Source organism: Gopherus evgoodei, unplaced genomic scaffold, assembly GCF_007399415.2.
Source record: "Gopherus evgoodei ecotype Sinaloan lineage unplaced genomic scaffold, rGopEvg1_v1.p scaffold_35_arrow_ctg1, whole genome shotgun sequence".
NCBI classification, from domain to species: domain Eukaryota; kingdom Metazoa; phylum Chordata; order Testudines; family Testudinidae; genus Gopherus; species Gopherus evgoodei.
In genome coordinates this window covers 5,061,861-5,082,026 of record NW_022060027.1, presented here as the reverse complement: position 1 = coordinate 5,082,026, position 20,166 = coordinate 5,061,861, and the positions used below count along the sequence as shown (strand labels likewise).

Genomic DNA, 20,166 nt, shown 5'->3' with positions numbered 1-20,166 from the left:
CCACGGCACAGACAGGGGAGGCTGCAGCAGGTGGAGGGGCCTGACCCCGGGAGAGAGCGGACCCCCCGAGAAGGGAAGTCGCACTGAAGGGGGTTCCCCGCATGGGGCCACGAGTGGGCACGACCTGTGAGCCTGTGACAGGGACGTTCCCCCTTATCCCAATTCCTGGGCTAGTAACCCTGCTGCGTTCCCCGCTGGCTGGGAGTCCTGGCTGGCTGTGGGGTGGGGCCCCCTGGCTTCCCCAGGGGTCCCATCCAGGCGGCCCCACTGCAGGATGTGCACGGTGAGGGTGGGGGGGCTGGATGCTTCCCGGTCAGACCCAGGAAGGGGACCCCTGGGGGCCCCACAGAAAAGCCAGGTACTGGGGGCCAGGGCTCAATCCCGGGAGAGACAGCCCCCCTCCCCCCGAGAAGGTGTCGCAGAGACAGGGATCCTCCCAGGGGCCGTACAGAGCCAAACAAACGTGGGGCCTGGGAGTCTGGGGGACGGGGTGTAGCTGTCAGAGCAGAGGTGGGCTGGGAGCCAGGACTCCTGGGTTCTCTCCGCAGCTCTGGGAGGGGAGTGGGGGCTAGTGGCTGGAGCAGGGCGGGGGGCTGGGAGCCAGGACTCCTGGGTTCTCTTCCTGGCTCTGGGAGGGGAGTGGGGGCTAGTGGCTGGAGCAGGGCGGGGGGCTGGGAGCCAGGACTCCTGGGTTCTCTCCGCAGCTCTGGGAGGGGAGTGGGGGCTAGTGGCTGGAGCTGGGGTGTGGGGGAGGCTGGGAGCCAGGACACCTGGGTTCTCTCCCTGGCTCTGGGAGGGGAATGGGGGCTAGTGGCTGGAGCAGGGCGGGGGGCTGGGAGCCAGGACTCCTGGGTTCTCTCCGCAGCTCTGGGAGGGGAGTGGGGGCTAGTGGCTGGAGCAGGGCGGGGGGCTGGGAGCCAGGACTCCTGGGTTCTCTCTGCAGCTCTGGGAAGGGAGTGGGGGCTAGTGGCTGGAGCAGGGCAGGGGGCTGGGAGCCAGGACTCCTGGGTTCTCTCCCTGGCTCTGGGAGGGGAGTGGGGGCTAGTGGCTGGAGCAGGGCAGGGGGCTGGGAGCCAGGACTCCTGGGTTCTCTCCCTGGCTCTGGGAGGGGAGTGGGGGCTAGTGGCTGGAGCAGGGCGGGGGGCTGGGAGCCAGGACTCCTGGGTTCTCTCCCTGGCTCTGGGAGAGGAGTGGGGGCTAGTGGCTGGAGCTGGGGGGGGGAGGCTGGGAGCCAGGACATCTGGGTTCTCTCCCCAGCTCTGGGAGGGGAGTGGGGGCTAGTGGCTGGAGCAGGGGGGCGCTGGGACCCAGGACTCCTGGGTTCTATTTGCAGCTGAGCTGGTGGTGCTGGGGGGGAGCTCACCCTGCTCCGTGCTTTGGCCCCCAAGTGCTGGCTGCCTCTTGCCTGCCTGAGGTTTCTTGGCCCCTTTGGCGTTGTTGGGGGGCGCTGGGCCATGAAGGTTTTTGCGGGGCCGGGTCCCATTCGGGACCTTGGGACAGCTGCTTCTGACACTGGGCTCACCCCAAAGCCGGTCTGGGGGGGTCTCCCTCACCAGCCCTGGGTGTGAGAGTCACAGGGCTGTGCCAAGCCCACCCTGACTTCCCGGAGCACCCGGGATGGCTCACACGGGGCTGGGGGGCTCATGGGGCAGCTGCCCCCCCAGCTCACCAAGCCCCCCAGTCCCAGAAGCTGCGGCTGGGCCACAGTTGTTATTGCTGGGTTGTTAGCAGCACCTGTGCCCCCCCCCCCCGCCCCGGAGCACGTGCGTCATCCCCCCCCATATCCCGGGGGGGCTGCTAGGGAGGAGCTGCCCCCCCATCCTGGCTCATTGTGTCTCTCTCCCTCCCAGCGGCAGCTCGAGCTTCCCCTGCTCTCTGCCCCCCACCCAGGTGAGTCAGACACGGGGTAACATGGAGCCCCCCCCGCCATGTGGGCTGCTCTGGGGGGAATCCTGGCTGGGGTGGGGGGGCTGGAGAGCGGGGACCCCCCCACACTTTTGCCTTTATGTATTTAGAAGGCCAGTGCCCCAATTTCTATGTGGGGAATCTGTTTGGGGGGTTGCACCCCTTAGAGATCTGGGGGGAAGGCTGATTTCCCCCTCCCCCAGCTATTTAAAGGGACAGTGCCCCATTTTGGGAGGTGGGCGTGTACCCCTTTAAATGCCAAAGGGGCTGGAGCTGTCACGCTCCCCCCATATATTTAAAGGGGTGGTGTGCAAGTCCATCCTGGGGGGTTGATGAGGGGAGAGGGGGTGTAGGTACCCCAAATTTGGGGGGGACAGAGGGTGACACACAGCAGGAGGCAGCTGTAACCTCGACACCTCAGTGGGGATGGGGGAACAGCCTGGTCTGGCTCCCCCCAAAGGGACAAGGGGGCCAGGGCCTGCCTGGCAGGGGGGCCTGGTTCGCATTTCCAGCTGGGGGGAGGGGAGAGTAAGAAGGGGGGTGGGGCAGGAAGAGCTGGGGGGACCCGCTCAGTCTGCCATGGGGGACAGGTGTCTGAAGGAGAATCAAAGGTGGGTGGAGACCACCCCCTGCTGAGCCCCTCGCTTCCTGCCCCCCTATAGCCCAGCCCCCCCGCTGAGCCTCCACGCTGCTCCCCATAGCCCAGCTCCCTGCTGAGCCCCCCCATAGCCCAGCCCCCCCGTTGAGCTTCCACCCTACTCCCCATAGCCCAGCCCCCTGCTGAGCCACCACCCCGCTCCCTGCAGCCCAGCCCCCTGTTGAGCCCCCCTATAGCCCAGCCCCCTGCTGAGCCCCCCCATAGCCCAGCCCCCCCAGCTGAGCTGCCCTGCTCCCCGCAGTCGGTGCCCCCTAGCGCCTGGGGCTGGGAAGAGGCTTTGTTTGCTCTGGGGGGGGTGGGTACCACGCCAGCCCCCAGGGAGACGTTGCCAACAACGGACTCTGGTAACCAGGAGCAGGAGGGGGGAGTCCCCGGGGGCCCCCACCGTAGTTATGGTTACGCCATCGCACCGGGGCCCGGGGCTTGCAGGGCTGGTGCCGATACCCCAGGATGGTGCTAGGGGGTGTTCGGGGGCCAGTAGGGGGGCTGAGCTCTGGGGTGCGGGCTGAGGCCAGCAGGGGGTGCTGGGGTCTGGGGAGCGGGGGGGCCAACACCCCAATTTAACCCCCTCTCCCCCCTTGCAGGTGCTGGTTCCCGGTGATCCCCGGTGCCAGGTGATGCGGCCCCGGGAGCCTCCGCTCTGGCGATCTACCCTGCTGGCCCTTGGGGCTTATCTCGCTGCTGGTGCCCCCCAGCCCCCATCCCCCTCTCCCTCTTGGCCCCACCCCTCCCCTCTGGCTGGCAGGGGCCTCCCCTTCTCCCCCAGCCCTCCCCCCTCTCCTGACACCGGATGGGCCCCCGAGTCCCCCATCGCCCCCATTTCCTCTGCTCCCTCCCTGCCCCCCAGCAGCCTGGCCCACCCCACGGTGACACTGGGCCAGGGGACCCCAGGTGACAGCGCCCCCCAGAGGCACCCCGGGGCTGCGGCAGGAGATCCCGGCCGGCAGGGGGCGCCGGGGCGCCGGGGGGTCGAGATGGTCGTGCTGGTGGAACGGGTGGAGCAAAGAGGTAAAGGGGGTGCATGGGGGGCAGAGGGGGGACCGGGGTTGGGGGAATTGGGGGCACATGGGGAAGGAGTTGGGGCTTAGGGTAGGGGCAGCAACGGGGGTTCATGTTGGGGCATTTAAGGGCAGGGAGGGAGTGTGCAGCTGGGCCACGCGCTTAGGGCCGTAAACGGAGGGTGCAGGGCGGGTATGGGGGTGCAGGACAGGCCGCACAAGGAGAGTGGGGGTGCAGAAGTGGGCATGAGGAAGTGGGGGGCGGAAAGGGGGTGCCTGGGGCAGGTGGGGTGCAGAGAAGGGGAATGGGGGGCAGAAAGGGGTGCATGGGGCAGGTGGGGTGCAGAGAGGGGCGCTGTGGGGGGCAGAAAGTCGGTGACTGCATTGGCATAGTGCAGTGCGGGGTGAGGGGGGTCCAGGGAGGCGGGGGGGCGGGGAAGATGCAGAAGATGGGGGGGAAGGCAAGCTGGATGCCTGGGTCCCGTCTCAGCGCTCTCCCCCCTCCCAGGCCGGCCGGCTGAGCACCAGGGGGCCGGGGGGGCCCAGGCCATGGGCCTTTTCCTCGCGGCCTCCGGCCTCCTGCTCTGCCTCTTCTCCGGGATCTACTGCGCCTACCGCCGGGGGGCCCGGGGGTCACCCTTCGCGCACCGGCGCCTGCAGGATGGGTCCCTCGAAGACCTCGGTGAGCAAGCGGGGCCCGGACGCCTGGGTTCTCTGCTTGGCTTGGGGAAGGGGCCTAGTGGTTAGAGCAGGGTCGGGGGTGGGGGCGTCTAGAAGCCAGAACTCCTGGGTTCTCTCCTCAGCTCTGCGAGGGGAGGAGAGACTAGTGGCTGGGACCCAGGACATCTGGTTTTTTTCCCCAGCTCTGGGAGGGGAGGGAGGGGTCTAGTGGTTGGGGGGGTTGGGAGCCAGGACGCCTGGGTTCTCTCCCCAGCTTGGGGAGGGGGGCCTAGTGGTTAGAGCGGGGGGGCTGGGACCCAGGACGTCTGGGTTCTCTCCCCAGCTCGGGGAGGGGGCCTAGTGGTTAGAGGTGTGGGGGGGGGGGGTTGAGAGCCAGGATCCCTGGGTTCCCTCACTGACTCATGTCTCCTTTCCCCAGCTCTGCACCTGGACAGCCCCAAGGGGTCCTACGACTGGTTCCTTTACGAGACGGACGAGAACAAGTTCCCAGCCCCCCCGCAGCCAGCCCAGGCCCCGCCCTGGCCCTGCCCCCCACCGCAGCCCCCCCACCCTGCCTCACAGACACCCCCTGGGCACAAGACCCCAGGGCCCACGGGCTCCGAGCAGCCCAAGCCGAGCCCCCCACAGCTGGTGTGTCTGTCCCCGGCTAATCTTCCCGGGGGGAACTACCTTTGAGACCACCCCCCAAAGAACCCAGGCATCCTGGCTCCCAGCACCCCTCCCACTCTAACCACTAGCCCACACTCCTCTCTGTCCTGCCATGGAGGGAGCTCACTCTGCCCCTCCCCCTTGGGCTGGGATCATTTCTGACCCAGGGAGGGTCTGGCTCTGCCTCCCCGGGGGGGTTGGGGCCCCTGCCCGTCAGGGCGCTCTGGGGGCCGGTTCTTCAGTTGCTTTTAGATCTAATGTGGCTTGTGAGTTTAAATAAATGGGTTCCCACCCCCAACTCGCCTGCCCGGCCTCCTTTTCTGGTCAGGAAACGCTGGAGACCCTACAAAAACAAACTGACCCTCCAGTCCAGCCCTGCACACACCCACTCCCACAGCTCTGCCAATGCCCCTCACTCCCAACCCGCAGCCCCCTGCCAGCCCAGCCCTGCATACATCCACCCCGGGTGTCACAGACCCAACCCCAGTGCCTGGGTTTGCCCAGAGCCTGAGCCCGTCGCTGGGGGGAGCTGCCCCGGGTTTCACAGACCCAGCGCCGGTGCCTGGGTTTGCCAAGAGCCTGAGCCGTCCATGCCCCATCTGAGAAGCGGAGTGGGTGGGAGGGGGCAAAGATCCAGTGTCCACTGGCAGGGCCGGCTTGTAGGCGGAGCTTGGAAGAGGCCCCGCCCCATGATTTCCCCCCCCCCCCCCACGGAACAGGGCCAAGCCCGAAGCTGGTGGCAGGTTTCAGTCGTTTATTACAAATCCCGAGGTTCCCCCCACAGTGTTGTTGGGCTGGTGATGATGGGGAGGGGGTCAGAACTCAGTGGGGTGGAGCCACGGGGTAGGGTGGGGGGGTCATGGGTCTAACAGCCCCTCCAGGAGTGAGGGGGGCATAGTCCGGGCGCCCTGATGGGTGTGCCTGGGGTGGGAGGAGAGGTCGGTCCCAGCCAGTGTGAAGGGGGGGCGGGTGGGGAGAAGGCCAGAGTTGGGGGGCGGCTGGGCCTTTGGGGAGCCTCTGTAGGGAGGACAGGATGGGAAGAAAAGCCGCTAGCTAGGGGGGAGAGGGGGCACAGACCTGGAATTTTCCTGGGGAATGATCTGGGAGCCTGACCCACGGGCTCTGTGGGGCTCAGTGAACCCCCAGATAGACCAGGAAGGGGGCTGCACAGACAGGCCCCAGCTCTGGGGGGGGGGTGATCTAGAGCTGGGGGGGTGGGCTGGGTATACAGGGACCCCTCGCCCGGCACTGGGACGGGCCCCTCGGGGTGGGCTGGGTACACGGGGACCCCTCGCCAGGCGCTGAGACGGGCCCCTCGGGGGGGGCTGGGTAATCGGGGACCCCTCGCCTGGCGCTGGGATGGGCCCCTCGGGTGGGGGCTGGGTAATCGGGGACCCCTCGCCCGGCGCTGGGACGGGCCCCTCGGGAGGGGGCTGGGTACACGGGGACCCCTCGCTCGGCGCTGGGACGGGCCCCTCGGGTGGGGGCTGGGTACACGGGGACCCCTCGCCAGGCGCTGAGACGGGCCCCTCGGGTGGGGGCTGGGTAATCGGGGACCCCTCACCCGGTGCTGGGACGGGCCCCTCGGGGGGGGGCTGGGTACACGGGTACCCCTCGCCAGGCGCTGGGACGGGCCCCTCGGGAGGGGGCTGGGTACACGGGGACCCCTCGCCCGGCGCTGGGATGGGCCCCTCGGGTGGGGGCTGGGTACACGGGGACCCCTCGCCCGGCGCTGGGATGGGCCCCTCGGGGGGGCTGGGTAGAGAGCAGTGCTGGGGAGACAAGGGGGTCCCCCACCCAGTGATTTGGGGCAGAACTGAATACAGAGAATTAATCTCCCTTCCCACCCCCGCACCCCCACCCCCACTGGTGGCAGCTGCTCCGTGTGGCGCCTGGTTATTCCTCCTCTTCCTTCTCCTCCCGGTCGCTGCCCGGCGACCCCTCGGGCCCCTCATCCTCGGCCCCTGGCTCCACCTGCTCAGGACGGGAACCAAATTACCAGGGGCACCATCGTGGGGAAGCTCGCCGCGCCGGGGGCACTGTCCTGGGGAAGCTCGCAGCACCGGGGGCACCGTCACGGGGAAGCTCGTTGCGCCAGGGGCACTGTCACTGGGAAGCTCGCAGCGCCAGGGGCACTGTCCTGGGGAAGCTCGCAGCACCGGGGGCACCGTCGCGGGGAAGCTCGTTGCGCCAGGGGCACTGTCATTGGGAAGCTCGCAGCGCCGGGGGCACTGTCAGGGGGAAGCTCGCAGCGCCGGGGGCACTGTCACGGGGAAGCTCACCATCCTATGGGCACTGTCCCTGGGGAAGCTTGCAGCACCGGGGGCACTGTCACGGGGAAGTTTGCAGCGCCAGGAGCACTGTTGCGGGGAAGCTCGCCTCGCTGGGAACACTGTCACTGGGGAAGCTCGCAGCGCCGGGGGCACTGTCCTGGGGAAGCTCGCAGCAGGGCAGCCTCACCGGCTCCTCCTCCTCGCTGTCGGCGGCGGGCAGGGCCGTGTACCCCGGCCTGGCGCCCTCGGGGGGCCCCTGGTGGTTGGGCAGCGGTGGGAGCTTGGGGCTGGGGGGCTCGGGCGGGCGCCCCTCGGCCCGGGCGTCCACGGCCGCCAGCTCAGCCTGCGACAGGTAGTAAACGATGCCGGCCCCGAACGAGTCCCCCACCACGTTGATGGAGGTGCGCAGGCGGTCCCTGGGGGGCGGGCTGGGGGTCAGCGCCGGGCGGCACTGACATGGGGGGACCCCCTCCCTGCCCCCTCACCCCCTCCCATCCCTCCTGCCCCCAACCCCTCCCATCCCTCCAGCCCCCTAACTCCCTCACCTCCCTGCCCCCAACCCCTCCCATCCCTCCTGCCCCCTAACTCCCTCCTCTCCCTGCCCCCAACCCCTCCCATCCCTCCTGCCCCCTAACTCCCTCCCCTCCCTGCCCCCAACCCCTCCCATCCCTCCTGCCCCCTAACTCCCTCCTCTCCCTGCCCCCAACCCCTCCCATCCTTCCTGCCCCCAACTCCCTCCCCTCCCTGCCCCAACCCCTCCCATCCCTCCTGCCCCCTAACTCCCTCCCCTCCCTCCTGCCCCAACCCCTCCCATCCCTCCTGCCCCCTTACTCCCTCCTCTCCCCTCCTGCACCGTAACCCCTCCCAATCCCTCCTGCCCCGTAATCCCCCTCCCCATTCGTCCTGCCCAACCCCCACCCTGCCCCTCTGCCCCAGCCCTGGCACTCACAGCAGCCAGTCCACAGCGATGAGGAGGCTGATGTCCTGAGTGGGCAGCCCCACGGCCGTCAGGATGAGCAGCATGGTGACCAGGCCGGCACTGGGGATGCTGGCTGCCCCCACGCTGGCCAGGGTGGCCGTCAGGCTGGGGGGCAGGGAGGGGCGCAGGGGGTCAATGCAGGGGGCAGGGGACCCTTCCCTGCTGGGGGGCCCAGGAGGGCAAGGGCCGGGGGTCTGGGGATAGGGTTGCCAATGGTCTAATCACACACACCCAAACACCTTGGCCCCGCCCCCTGCCCGGAGGCCCCGCCCCATCTCTTCTCAGAGGCCCCGCCCCTTCCCTGCGGCCACGCCTCATTCTCAGAGGCCCCGCCCCACTCACTCCATCCCACCTCCCTCCCTCGCTCGCTCTCCCCCACCCTCCCTCACTTTCACTGGGCTGGGGCAGGGGGTCGGGCTGCAGGAGGGGGCACCTGCAGGTACTGTCCCCTGCAGCTCCCATTGGCCGCAGCTTCCGGCCAATGGGAGCTGTGGAGTCGGTGCTGGGGGTAGGGGCAGAGCGCAGAGGGCCGGGAAGCTGGGGGAGATGGGGGTCCGAGGGGCCCAGGAGTGTGGGGGCTGGGGGGGCCTGGAAGCTGGGGCTCGGGGGGCTGGGAAGCTGGGAGAGCTGGAGGTTCGGGGGGCTGGGAAGCTGGGGGAGCTGGGGGTCCAGGGGGCCTGGGAGTTTGGGGGCTGGGAGTTCCAGGGCTAGGGGGGCCGGGAGGCTGGGGGAGCTGGAGGGCTGGGAAGCTGGGAGACCGGGAGTCTGGGGGGCCTGGGAAGCTGGGGGTCTGGGGGGCTCACCTGACAGTGGCGATCTGCCCCCCATCCAGGGCGATGTTGTTCATCTGGGCGATGAAGATGGCGGCCACGGCCTCGTACAGCGCCGTCCCGTCCATGTTGATGGTGGCACCGATGGGCAGCACCAGGCGGGTGACGCGTCGATCGACCCCCAGGTTCTCCTCCAGGCACCGGAACGTTACGGGCAGCGTCCCCGCACTGGGGGGAGACACACGGAGCCCCCGATAGCCCCCATAGCCCCCCAAACCTCCCCTGCGGGAGACACACGGAGCCCCTGATAGCCCCCCAGACCTGCCCTGGGCCTGCACTGGGGGGAGACACACGGAGCCGCCATAGCCCCCCAGACACACCCCGAGCCCGCACTGGAGGGAGACACACAGAGCCCCCGATAGCCCACACACACCCCCAGGCCCTGCATTGCAGGGAGACACATAGAGCCCCCGATAGCCCCCCAGACATCCCCTAGCCCTGCCCTGGGGGGAGACACACGGAGCCCCCGATAGCCCCCGACGCCCCCCAACATCCCCCCCTGAAACTCCCTGACATCCCCCGGTTCCATGCTGGGGGGACACACACCAAGCCCCTGACAGCCCTGCACACTCCTGACACCTCCCGATACCCCCTGCAGCACCCCCAGCACTCCCCATAGAACCCCCTGACATCCCCTGGCCCTGCACTGGGGGGAGACACACGGCGCACAGAGCCCCCCGACACCTCCTGGCCCATGCTGGGGGGAAACACGCACGGAGCACGGAGCCCCCGACACCCTGACTTCCCCCAATACCCCCCAACACCCCCTGAGACCCACTGACATCCCCCAGCCCCGCACTGGGTAGAGACACACATGGAGCATGGAGCCCCCCGACACTCCTAATAGCCCCCAACACCCCCTTTCCCCTATGCGGGGGGCGAGACACACACAGAGCCCAATAGTCCCCAACAGTCTCATACCCCAGATCCCTCTGATCCCCGGATCCCCTTCTGCCCCCCAACCTGCCCCAGAGCCCCCAGTGCCCCCCGCCCGGTGCCCCCCACCTGGAGGCGGTGCCCCCCACCTGGAGGCGGTGCCCAGCGCGGTGAGCCAGGCCTGGAAGATGCCGGCGTAGAAGGCAAAGGGGTTCTGGCGCGTGACCCCGAAGAAGATGAGGGGCAGGACGAGGGCCCCGTGCAGCAGCAGCCCCAGGGCCACCGTCACCATGTACAGGCCCAGCTGGCGGGCGACCAGCTCCAGGTCCTGCAGCCCGGCCAGCTTCCCGCAGATCAGGGAGGCGATGCCGAAGGGCGAGTACCTGGGGGAGGCCGGGGAGACCCTGAGTGGGGCCAGGGGGAGACCCTGAGTGGGGCAGGGGGAGACCCTGAGGGGCGGGGCCAGCGGGAGACCGTGAGTGGGGCCAGGGGGAGACCCTGAGGGGCGGGGCCAGGGGGAGACCCTGAGTGGGGCCAGGGGGAGACCCTGAGGGGCGGGGCCAGGGGGAGACCCTGAGGGGTGGGGCCAAGGGGAGACCCTGAGTGGGGCCAGGGGGAGACCCTGAGGGGCGGGGCCAGGGGGAGACCGTGAGTGGGGCCAGGGAGAGACCCTGAGGGGCGGGGCCAGGGGGAGACTGTGAGTGGGGCCAGGGGGGGACCCTGAGTGGGGCCAGGGAGAGACCCTGAGGGGCGGGGCCAGGGGGAGACTGTGAGTGGGGCCAGGGGGAGACCCTGAGTGGGGCCAAGGGGAGACCCTGAGGGGCGGGGCCAGAGGGAGATCCTGAGTGGGGCCAGGGGGAGACCCTGAGGGGCGGGGCCAGGGGGAGACCTTGAGTGGGGCCAGGGGGAGACCCTGAGGGGCAGGGCCAGAGGGAGATCCTGAGTGGGGCCAGGGGGAGACCCTGAGGGGCGGGGCCAGGGGGGAGACCCTGAGTGGGGCCAGGGGGAGACCCTGAGGGGCGGGGCCAGGGGGAGACCGTGAGTGGGGCCAGGGGGGGACCCTGAGGGGCAGGGCCAGGGGGAGATCCTGAGTGGGGCCAGGGGGAGACCATGAGTGGGGCCAAGGGGAGACCCTGAGGGGCGGGGCCAGGGGGAGACCGTGAGTGGGGCCAGGGGGGGACCCTGAGGGGCAGGGCCAGGGGGAGATCCTGAGTGGGGCCAGGGGGAGACCATGAGTGGGGCCAGGGGGAGACCCTGAGGGGCGGGGCCAGGGGGAGACCGTGAGTAGGGCCAGGGGGGGACCCTGAGGGGCAGGGCCAGGGGGAGATCCTGAGTGGGGCCAGGGGGAGACCGTGAGTGGGGCCAAGGGGAGACCCTGAGGGGCGGAGTCAGGGGCAAGGTGCCAACTGAAGGGGCTGGAGAACAAAGGGATCTGGTGGAGGGGCTGGGGGGGGCTCAGTTTGGAGCCGGCTGGGGAGACAGGGGGTGGCAGAACTGGGGTCTGGGCTCCCCCACAAGAGGGACCTGACTGGGGGGTCCTGGTCTCTGGACCCACAAGCTCTGGTTTGGTGTCTAATAAACTGTCTGTGTTACCGGCCACCGGAGAGTCCCCGGGCATTGCAGGAAGTGGGGGGTGCAGGGCCCGGACGCCCCCACACTCCATGGCAGGGACCATGGGGCTGAGAGGAGGAGGGGATGGAAGGGAGATGGGGGGCGGGGGACAATGGGAGGGGAGGGGCTGGGGGGCCTGTAGCCATGTGGGGGGACTCATGCATGGGGAGAATTGGGGGCTGTAGCTCATGAGGGGGGAAAGGCGGTGAGGGGAGGCCCCCAGGGAGAGAGAGTGGGGGAGGGGCAGTGAGAGGTATCCTGGGGAGACCCCCCCCAGGTCAGCTAAAGAGTGGGGTGGGGGATGAGGTGTGACCCCCCCAGCCCTTCCTCATCATACCCCCACCCCCAGTCTACTCCCTGCCCCCCATCATGCCCCTGCTGCCCCAAACTCCCCCATGCCCCCCATCATACCCCCCAGTTCCCTCTGCCCCCCACCATGGCCCCGCCCCCCAGGCTCCCCCCCCCATACCACATGATCATGGCGACCAGCTGCATGATGATCTCGTTGAGGATGTTGAAGAAGTCGGCCATGGGCTTGGCCTGCTCCCCCATCTGCCCCATGACCACCCCGAACGCGATGAAGAACCCGATCAGCCCTGTGGGGAGGGAGCGGGGGGTGTGTGTCAGGGCCGAGGGGGCTGCGAGCTTGCCCCAGCAGTGCCCCAGCGCTGCGAGCTTCCCTCAGCAGTGCCCCAGCGCAGCGCGCTTCCCCCAGCAGTGTCCCAATGTTGCGCGCTTCCCCCAGCAGTGCCCCAGCACAGCGAGCTTCCCCGCAGCAGTGCCCCAGCGCAGCGCGCTTCCCCCAGCACTGTCCCAACGCTGTGAGCTTCCCCCAGCAGTGCCCCAGCGCAGCGAGCTTCCCCCAGCACTGTCCCAACGCTGCGAGCTTCCCCCAGCAGTGCCCCAGCGCAGCGAGCTTCCCCCAGCACTGTCCCAATGCTGCGAGCTTCCCCCAGCAGTGCCTCAGCGCTGCGAGCTTCCCCCAGCAGTGCCCCAGCGCAGCGAGCTTCCCCCAGCACTGTACCACACTGCGAGCTTCCCCCAGCAGTGCCCCAGTGCAGCGCGCTTCCCCCAGCACTGTCCCAACGCTGCGAGCTTTCCCCAGCAGTGCCCCAGCGCAGCGCGCTTCCTCCGGCACTGTCCCAACGCTGCGAGCTTCCCCCAGCAGTGCCCCAGCGCAGCGAGCTTCCCCCAGCACTGTCCCAACGCTGTGAGCTTCCCCCAGCAGTGCCCCAGCGCAGCGAGCTTCCCCCAGCACTGTCCCAACGCTGCGAGCTTCCCCCAGCAGTGCCCCAGTGCAGCGCGCTTCCCCCAGCACTGTCCCAACGCTGCGAGCTTTCCCCAACAGTGCCCCAGCGCAGCGCGCTTCCCCCGGCACTGTCCCAACGCTGCGAGCTTCCCCCAGCAGTGCCCCAGCGCAGCGAGCTTCCCCCAGCACTGTCCCAACGCTGCAAGCTTCCCCCAGCAGTGCCCCAGCGCAGCGAGCTTCTCCCAGCAGTGCCCCAGAGCAGCAAGCTTCCCCCGGCAGTGTCCCAATGCTGCGAGCTTCCCCCAGCAGTGCTGCCAGATGGGCACTCCAGTTGCTGCGAGCTTCCCCGCAGCAGTGCCCCAGTGCTGCGAGCTTCCCCCAGCAGTGCCCTCAGATGGACACTCCAGTTGCTGCGAGCTCCCCTGCAGCAGTGCCCTCAGATGGGCACTCCGGTTGCTGCGACCTTCCCTGCAGCAGTGCCCCAGCGCTGCGAGCTTCCCCCCAGCAGTGCCCTCAGACAGGCACTCCGGTTGCTGCGAGCTTCCCTGCAGCAGTGGCCCGCCGGGGACTTACCCAGCACGTTCATGCCCGCCTTGAACTCCAGCCGTTTCTGGGTGAGGGCGCTGGGCCCCAGGCTGATCTCCGTGACGGGGGCGTTGAGCAGGGACAGGTTCCCCGGGAGGAGCCGGGTGACGTTCTCCTGCCGCACCACCTGGGGCGGGACCGGCACCTTCTGGGACACCGTCTGGACCTGGGCAGGGGGATCAGGCTCAGTCTGGACTGCCTGGGGCGAGCGCCCCCCACCGAGCCCCCAGCCCCACACCCTGCAGCCCAGCGCCCCGTAGTGCCACCCTGGGGCACTGCCTGGGGCGAGCGCCCCCCACCGAGCCCCCGGCCCCACACCCTGCAGCCTAGCGCCCCCTAGTGCCACCCTGGGGCACTGCCTGGGGCGAGCACCCCCCATTGAGCCCCCAGCCCCACACCCTGCAGTCCAGCGCCCCCTAGGGGCACCCTGGGGGACTGCCTGGGGCAAGCACCCCCCGCCGAGCCACTGGCCCCACACCCTGCAGCCCAGCGCCCCCTAGTGCCTCCCTGGGGCACTGCCTGGGGTGAGCACCCCCCGTTGAGCCCCCAGCCCCACACCCTGCAGTCCAGCGCCCCCTAGGGGCACCCTGGGGCACTGCCTGGGGTGAGCACCCCCCGCTGAGCCCCCTGGCCCCATCCCCTGCAGCCCAGTGCCCCCTAATGCCACCCGGGGCACTGCCTGCTGGGGCGAGTGCCCCCCGCCGAGCCCCCTGGCCCCACACCCTGCAGCCCAGTGCCCCCTAATGCCACCCCGGGGCGCTGCCTGCTGGGGCAAGTGCCCCCCACCGAGCCCCCTGGCCCCACACCTTGCAGCCCAGTGCCCCCTAGTGCCGCCCTGGGGCACTGACTGCCTGGGGCGAGCGCCCCCCACCGAGCCCCCAGCCCCACACCCTGCAGTCCAGCGCCCCCTAGTGCCACCCTGGGGCACTGCCTGGGGTGAGCACCCTCCGCAGAGCCACTGGCACCACACCTTGCAGCCCAGCGCCCCCTAGTGCCGCCCTGGGGCACTGACTGCCTGGGGAGAGCGCCCTCCGCCGAGCCCCCAGCCCCACACGCTGCAGCCTAGCGCCCCCTAGGGGCACTGACTGCTGGGGCAAGCGTTCTCTGACGAGCCCTGCAGCCCCACACCCTACAGCCCAGGGCCCCCTAGCACTGCCCTGGGGCACTGACTGCCAGGTTGAGCGCCCCCCGCCAAGCCCCCCAGCCCCACACCCTGCAGCCCAGCGCCCCCTACCTGCTGGAAACAGGCCTGCACCAGGTTCTCGGGGAAGAGATTCCGGATCAGATCCAGGAAGGCGTCCAGGCTGGAAACCTCCTCGCCCATCTCCGCCATGCCCGTTACCGTCTTCAGTTTGGGGTCGCCCGGGTGGATGGACTGCACCAGGATCACGCCCAGCACAGCGGCCAGCACCGTGGTGGACATGTAATACACCATGGCACGGGTGCCCATGTGCCCACTCGACTTGGCATCCAGCCCTGCCAGCCCTGCCCAGGAACAGAGCAAAAGCTACTTGGGGACCCCTCGCCCAGTGCTGGGCTGTGGCTGGCTCGGGGGGGGTGCAGGTATATGGGGACCCCTCGCCCGGTGCTGAGATTCAGCTGCCTCTGGGGTGGGGGGAGGGGATGGGTATACGAGGACCCCTCGCCCAGCGCTGGGATGTGGCTGGCTCTGGGGTGGGGCCCAGGCATACGGGGACCCCTCACGCGGTGCTGGGGTGCGGCTGGCTCTGGGGGGGGATGGGGACCCCTCGCCTGGTGCTGGGCTGTGGCTGGCTGTGGGGTGGGGCCCGGGTATATGGGTAACCCTCGCGCGGCGCTGGGGTCTGGCTGGCTCTGGGGGTGGGTATATGGGGACCCCTCGCCCAGTGCTGTCGTGCGGCTGGCTCTGGGGTGGGGGCATAGGGGCCGGATATACAGGGACCCCTCACCTGGCGCTGGGGTGCAGCTGGCTCTGGGGTGGGGCCCAGTTATACGAGGATCCCTCAAGCGGTGCTGGGGTGCGGCTGGCTCGGGATGAGGCTGGCTCTGGGGTGGGGAGCGCAGGGGCTGGGTATATGGGGACCCCTCGCCCGGCGCTGGGATGCAGCTGAGTCTGGGGTCAGGGCCTGGGGGCTAGGTATATGGGGATCCTTTGCCTGGCTCTGGGAGGCAGCTGACTTGGGGGGGGCACAGGGGTTGTGTATATGGGGACCCGCTTGCCTGGCACGGGGATGTGGCTGGCTGTGGGGTGGGGTGCGGGGGCTGGTTATACGGGGACCCCTCACCCAGTGCTGGGATGCGGCTGGCTCTGGGGTGGGGCGTGAGGGCTGGGTATACAGGGACAGTGCCCCATAGTGAGTCCCTCGCCCTGCTCCATGCAGCACAGCACCCTGTGGGTGGTCAATCCAACCCCTCTCCCCCTGGTGGCTAGACTAGGTACCACAGCCCGGTGCTGCTCCCGAGGGCCATGAGTTCGAACCCCGGGGGGGGGACGGGAGTCACTTCAAGTAGCGGTGGGTGGTTCTGGCTCCACCCGCCCCCCTCCCTCACCTGAGATGAGGCTGGAGATGACCAGGGGCAAGATGAGCATTTTCAGCATCCGCATGAGGATGTCTCCGGGGAAGGAGATAAGCACCAGCAGGTCTTCGCCCAGAGGGGGGAGCAGCCGCAGGAGGCCCCCAAACACAGTGCCCAGAATCACCCCTAGAGGCGAGGGGACAGAACCTCAGCACGACCCCCAACAGGGTCCCCCTCCAGCACTGAGGTGCGGCTGCCTCTAGGGTGGGGCGCGGGGGCTGGGCATCCAAGGACCCCTCACCCAGCGCTGGGATGCAGCTGGCTCTGGGGTGGGGCACAGGGGCTGGGCATCCAGGGGTCCCTCACCCAGCGCTGGGATGCAGCTGGCTCTGGGGTGGGACACAGGGCTGGGCATCCAGGGACCCCTCACCCAGCGCTGGGATGCAGCTGGCTCTGGGGTGGGGCACAGGGGCTGGGCATCCAGGGATCCCTCAACCAGCGCTGGGATGCAGCTGGCTCTGGGGTGGGGCGTGGAGGCTGGGTATCTGGGGACCTCTCGCCCAGCACTGGGATGCAGCTGGCTCTAGGGTGGGGCACATGGGGACCCCTCTCTGGGGAGAGCGCCCCCTAGTGCAGCATTGGGGTTTACCATGATCCCCTAAGTCAACCTGCCCGCTTTGGAGAGGGGAAAGTGGCCTCATGGGTGGGGGGGTCAAGCCAACAGCCGCTGGGGGGGGGGATTAGCCCATGTTTAATATTCTTCCTCCCTGGGTAGTGACGTAAACAACACGATGCGTTAATCACAAGCCGCCCTGTGCCAGGGTCGGGGGGTGCAGCTGGAAAGGGAGGGGGGGTCACATCTGCTTCCCCTCCCATTGATCACGTGTTTGTGTGTAATGATAGAGAAGGGGGGTGGAGAGATGTGGGGGAAGGATGGGGGGAGGGGAATGAGGAAATCCCCTTCCCCACCTTCTGCCTCTGCCCCCCAGCCCCTGGGCTTCCTTCTCTGCACTCTCCACCCCAGAGCCTCCTCCTGCCCCATCCCACCCCCTGCACCCCAGAGCCCCCTCCTGCCCCATCCCACCCCCTGCACCCCAGAGCCCCCTCCTGCCCCATCCCACCCCCTGCACCCCAGAGCCCCCTCCTGCCCCATTCCACTCTCTGCAGCTCAGCGCCCCCTGCTGACCCCCCGCCCCGCTCCCTGCAGCCCAGCGCCCCCTACGGGCCCCCCGCAGCCCAGCGCCCCCTATGGGCCCCCCACAGCCCAGCGCCCCCTGCTGACCCCCCCGCCCCGCTCCCTGCAGCCCAGCGCCCCCTACGGGCCCCCTGCAGCCCAGCGCCCCCTGCTAACCCCCCTGCCCCACTCCCCGCAGCCCAACGCCCCCTGCTGACCCCCCTGCCCCTCTCCCTGCAGCCCAGCACCCCCTGCTGACCCCCCCGCCCCTTTCCCCGCAGCCCAGCGCCCCCTATGGGCCCTGCCCCCCGCAGCCCAGCACCCCCTGCTGACTCCTCCACCCCACTCCCTGCAGCCCAGCGCCTCCTATGGGTCCCCCGCAGCCCCCTGCTAACCCCCCTGCCCCACTCCCCGCAGCCCAGTGCCCCCTGCTGACCCCCCTGCCCCTCTCCCTGCAGCCCAGTACCCCCTGCTGACCCCCCCGCCCCTTTCCCCGCAGCCCAGCGCCCCCTATGGGCCCTGCCCTGCCCCCCGCAGCCCAGCACCCCCTGCTGACCCCTCCACCCCACTCCCTGCAGCCCAGCGCCTCCTATGGGTCCCCCACAGCCCCCTGCTGACCCCCCTGCCCTGCCCCCCGCAGCCCAGCGCCCCCGGGGCTCCCACCTACCCAGGATGGTGAGCGTTAGCAGCAGGTTGCGGGTGAGCCAGCCGCAGCGCTTCGCCAGGCAGGGCTTGGGCAGGGGGTCCAGGCTCAGGTGGGGCCCATCCCCCATGGCCAACTCCACCTGGTTGGTCATAGCTGGGTACGGAAGGAGACACCCCAGGCCTGGTCTGCGGGTGAGGAGAGAGCAAACGCTGAGCTGGGGAGAGAACCCAGGAGTCCTGGCTCCCAACACCCCCCCACCCCGTTCTAACCACTAGACCCCACTCCCCTCACAGAGCCAGGGAGAGAACCCAGGAGCGCTGACTCCCAGCCCCCCCTGCTCTAACCACTAGACCCCACTCCCCTTCCAGAGCTCAGAAGAGAACCCAGGAGTCCTGGCTCCCAGCCCCCTCTTACTCTAACCACTAGACCCCACTCCCCTCCCAGAGCTGGGAAGAGAACCCAGGAGTCCAGGCTCCCAGCCCCCACCCCATGTGTCCTGTTTCCCTCAGAATCCCTTAATCCTGTCATCTGGGGCTACTCAGGGACCCCTCGCCTGGCGCTGAGACATGGCCCCTCTGGGCTGAGGCATGGAGGGGTTGCAGGCCAGCCACATGAGTGTTTAGGACAGGAAGTGCTGGCTGATGTAATTTCTCAGGGGGTGGGGTTCACCTGGACACCTGGGTTCCTGGCCTGGGTCCTTTAATGGGGTCATGACTTCACAATCTGTTTCTTTTCTGAATCCCGGCTTCTCACGCCGGAGTCATCAGGAGTTGAGCCCTTGGGACAGGAGATGAGGCCTGTCCCTTCTTGGGGGCGCCGCCTCCCAACCGGCCCCAGGGCAGGGACTGGCTGGCTCTGGGGGGCCCCCTCCTGGACTGCAGCAGCAATACACCTCCGTGCCTCCAAGCCCCTCTACTGCTTCCTCCTCACCCAGGCAATCGGGGCCCAGGCAATCATGCCAGGCACGGCACGGACAGCCCCGTGCCGAACAGCATCCATGCCACAGCCACCACGGAAGGTTATTTTGCCCATTATACAGATAGGAAAACAGAGTCCCAGAGAGATTACAGGGAGTCTAGGACAAAGTCAAAGATAGAACCCAGGCGTCCGGGCTCCCCCTCACCCTGCTCATGAGACCCCACTCCCCTCACGGAGCCGGGGAGAGAACCCAGGAGTCCGAGGCCTCTGAGGGTCACGGCAGGAATTACTGGGGTTATTGTCCACAGAACTTTTCCCTCCGAGCGTTACGTTTCGGTCTGGCCTGGACAGCAGCTGGGTGCCCCCCTCCACCCCGTTAATCCATATTAACGCGGAGGATTTTTCAATTTCTTTCGCGTGGCATTAAATCATCTTCACAATAAAATAACGGTAGAGGAGCCAGCAGGAACATAATCCCCCCTGGGTGGGTGACCGACCACGGGGGCAGGAGACCACGGACACAAGAAATAAAAATAGATCTGAGCAGAGCGGGAATGTGCTGGGGGTGAGTGGGAGCCGGCACCCCCTGGAGGGGAACACCCCAGATGTTGCTTTAGGTAGGAGTTCCCCTTGCGGGCATGGCTGCCCCCTGCTGGATGGGGAGAGACCTGCCCCACGTGCATGGGATAGAACCCAGGAGTCCTGGCTCCCGGCTCTAACCACTAGACTCCCCTCCCCTCCCAGAGCCAGGGAGAGAACCCAGGAGTCTTGGTGCCTAGCCGCCCTGCTCTAACCACTAGCCCCCACTCCCCTCCCTGAGCCAGGGAAAGAACCCAGGAGTCCTGGCTCCCAGCCTCCTGCTCTAACCACTAGCCCCCCCTCCCCAAGCCAGGGAAAGAACCCAGGAGTCCTGGCTCCCAGCTTCCCCTGGCTCTAACCACTAGACCCCACCCCCCTCCAACAGCCGGGGAGAGAACCCAGGTGTCCTGGCTCTGGGCCCAGACACGCCTTGCTGGAGTGGAAGGGATCTAGCAGCACCCTCTATACAGCTGTGTGTGGGTTTTGGCAGGATGCGCCCTGCTGCCCCCCCATGCCCCTCCCCAGCTATCCCTCCAGCCCCCTGGACAGGCCTTACCCGGGGCCAGTGCCCGTCTGGTCCGGAGGCGCTGGGGGAACTGGTGCCAGCAGAGGCCAGGGGGTGGGGTGGGTGTATGGCTCCCCCTGTCCCCCACCCCCCCAGCAGCTTAGTGGCCCCGTCACCCAGCGACGTCAAGCAGCCAGGAAAGAACTTGGAGCGGGGGATTAAAGGGAGGGGGAGGGAATGAAGGGGGGGCTGGGAGAGCCAGACGGTGCCCCCCCCTCACAACTGGGTTTAATCAACGGACTTGGGAGGATGGGGGGGGATAGGATTATGGGGGAGGGGCGGGGTGATGGGGAGGTGGCTGCAGGGAAGGGGGGGTCAGTCATGGGATTGGGGGGGTATGAGGATTTGGGAGGCAGAGCTCTGCTGGCTGTAACCACCAGTCTCCACTCCCCTCCCAGGCCCAGGTGGAGAACCCAGGAGTCCTGGCTCCCCGCTCCACACACACACAGTGGGACAGTGTGAACTCGGCCAGGAGAAATTTCAGGGGGCATGGGA

General features: G+C 68.6%; 2 protein-coding genes across 2 annotated transcripts; one reads left to right on the top strand and one right to left on the bottom strand.

Annotated features, from left to right (window-relative positions):
* The first annotated feature begins 3,377 nt into the window (after positions 1–3,377).
* GFY (golgi associated olfactory signaling regulator) lies at positions 3,378–4,917 on the top strand. The gene is made up of 3 exons (XM_030545020.1): positions 3,378–3,571; positions 4,070–4,243; positions 4,661–4,917. Exons 1-3 carry the CDS (start codon positions 3,538–3,540, stop codon positions 4,915–4,917), a joined length of 465 nt encoding a protein of 154 aa, XP_030400880.1. The 5' UTR covers positions 3,378–3,537.
* A 1,869-nt stretch (positions 4,918–6,786) lies between these two features.
* LOC115641689 (excitatory amino acid transporter 2-like) lies at positions 6,787–17,822 on the bottom strand. Its single transcript, XM_030545019.1, has 11 exons — positions 17,631–17,822; positions 15,823–15,975; positions 14,528–14,778; positions 13,282–13,459; positions 11,929–12,055; positions 9,998–10,231; positions 8,946–9,140; positions 8,113–8,247; positions 7,351–7,579; positions 6,954–7,121; positions 6,787–6,864 (listed from the first exon to the last, which is right to left on the bottom strand). Exons 1-11 carry the CDS (start codon positions 17,758–17,760, stop codon positions 6,787–6,789), a joined length of 1,878 nt encoding a protein of 625 aa, XP_030400879.1. The 5' UTR covers positions 17,761–17,822.
* Positions 17,823–20,166: the final 2,344 nt, after the last annotated feature.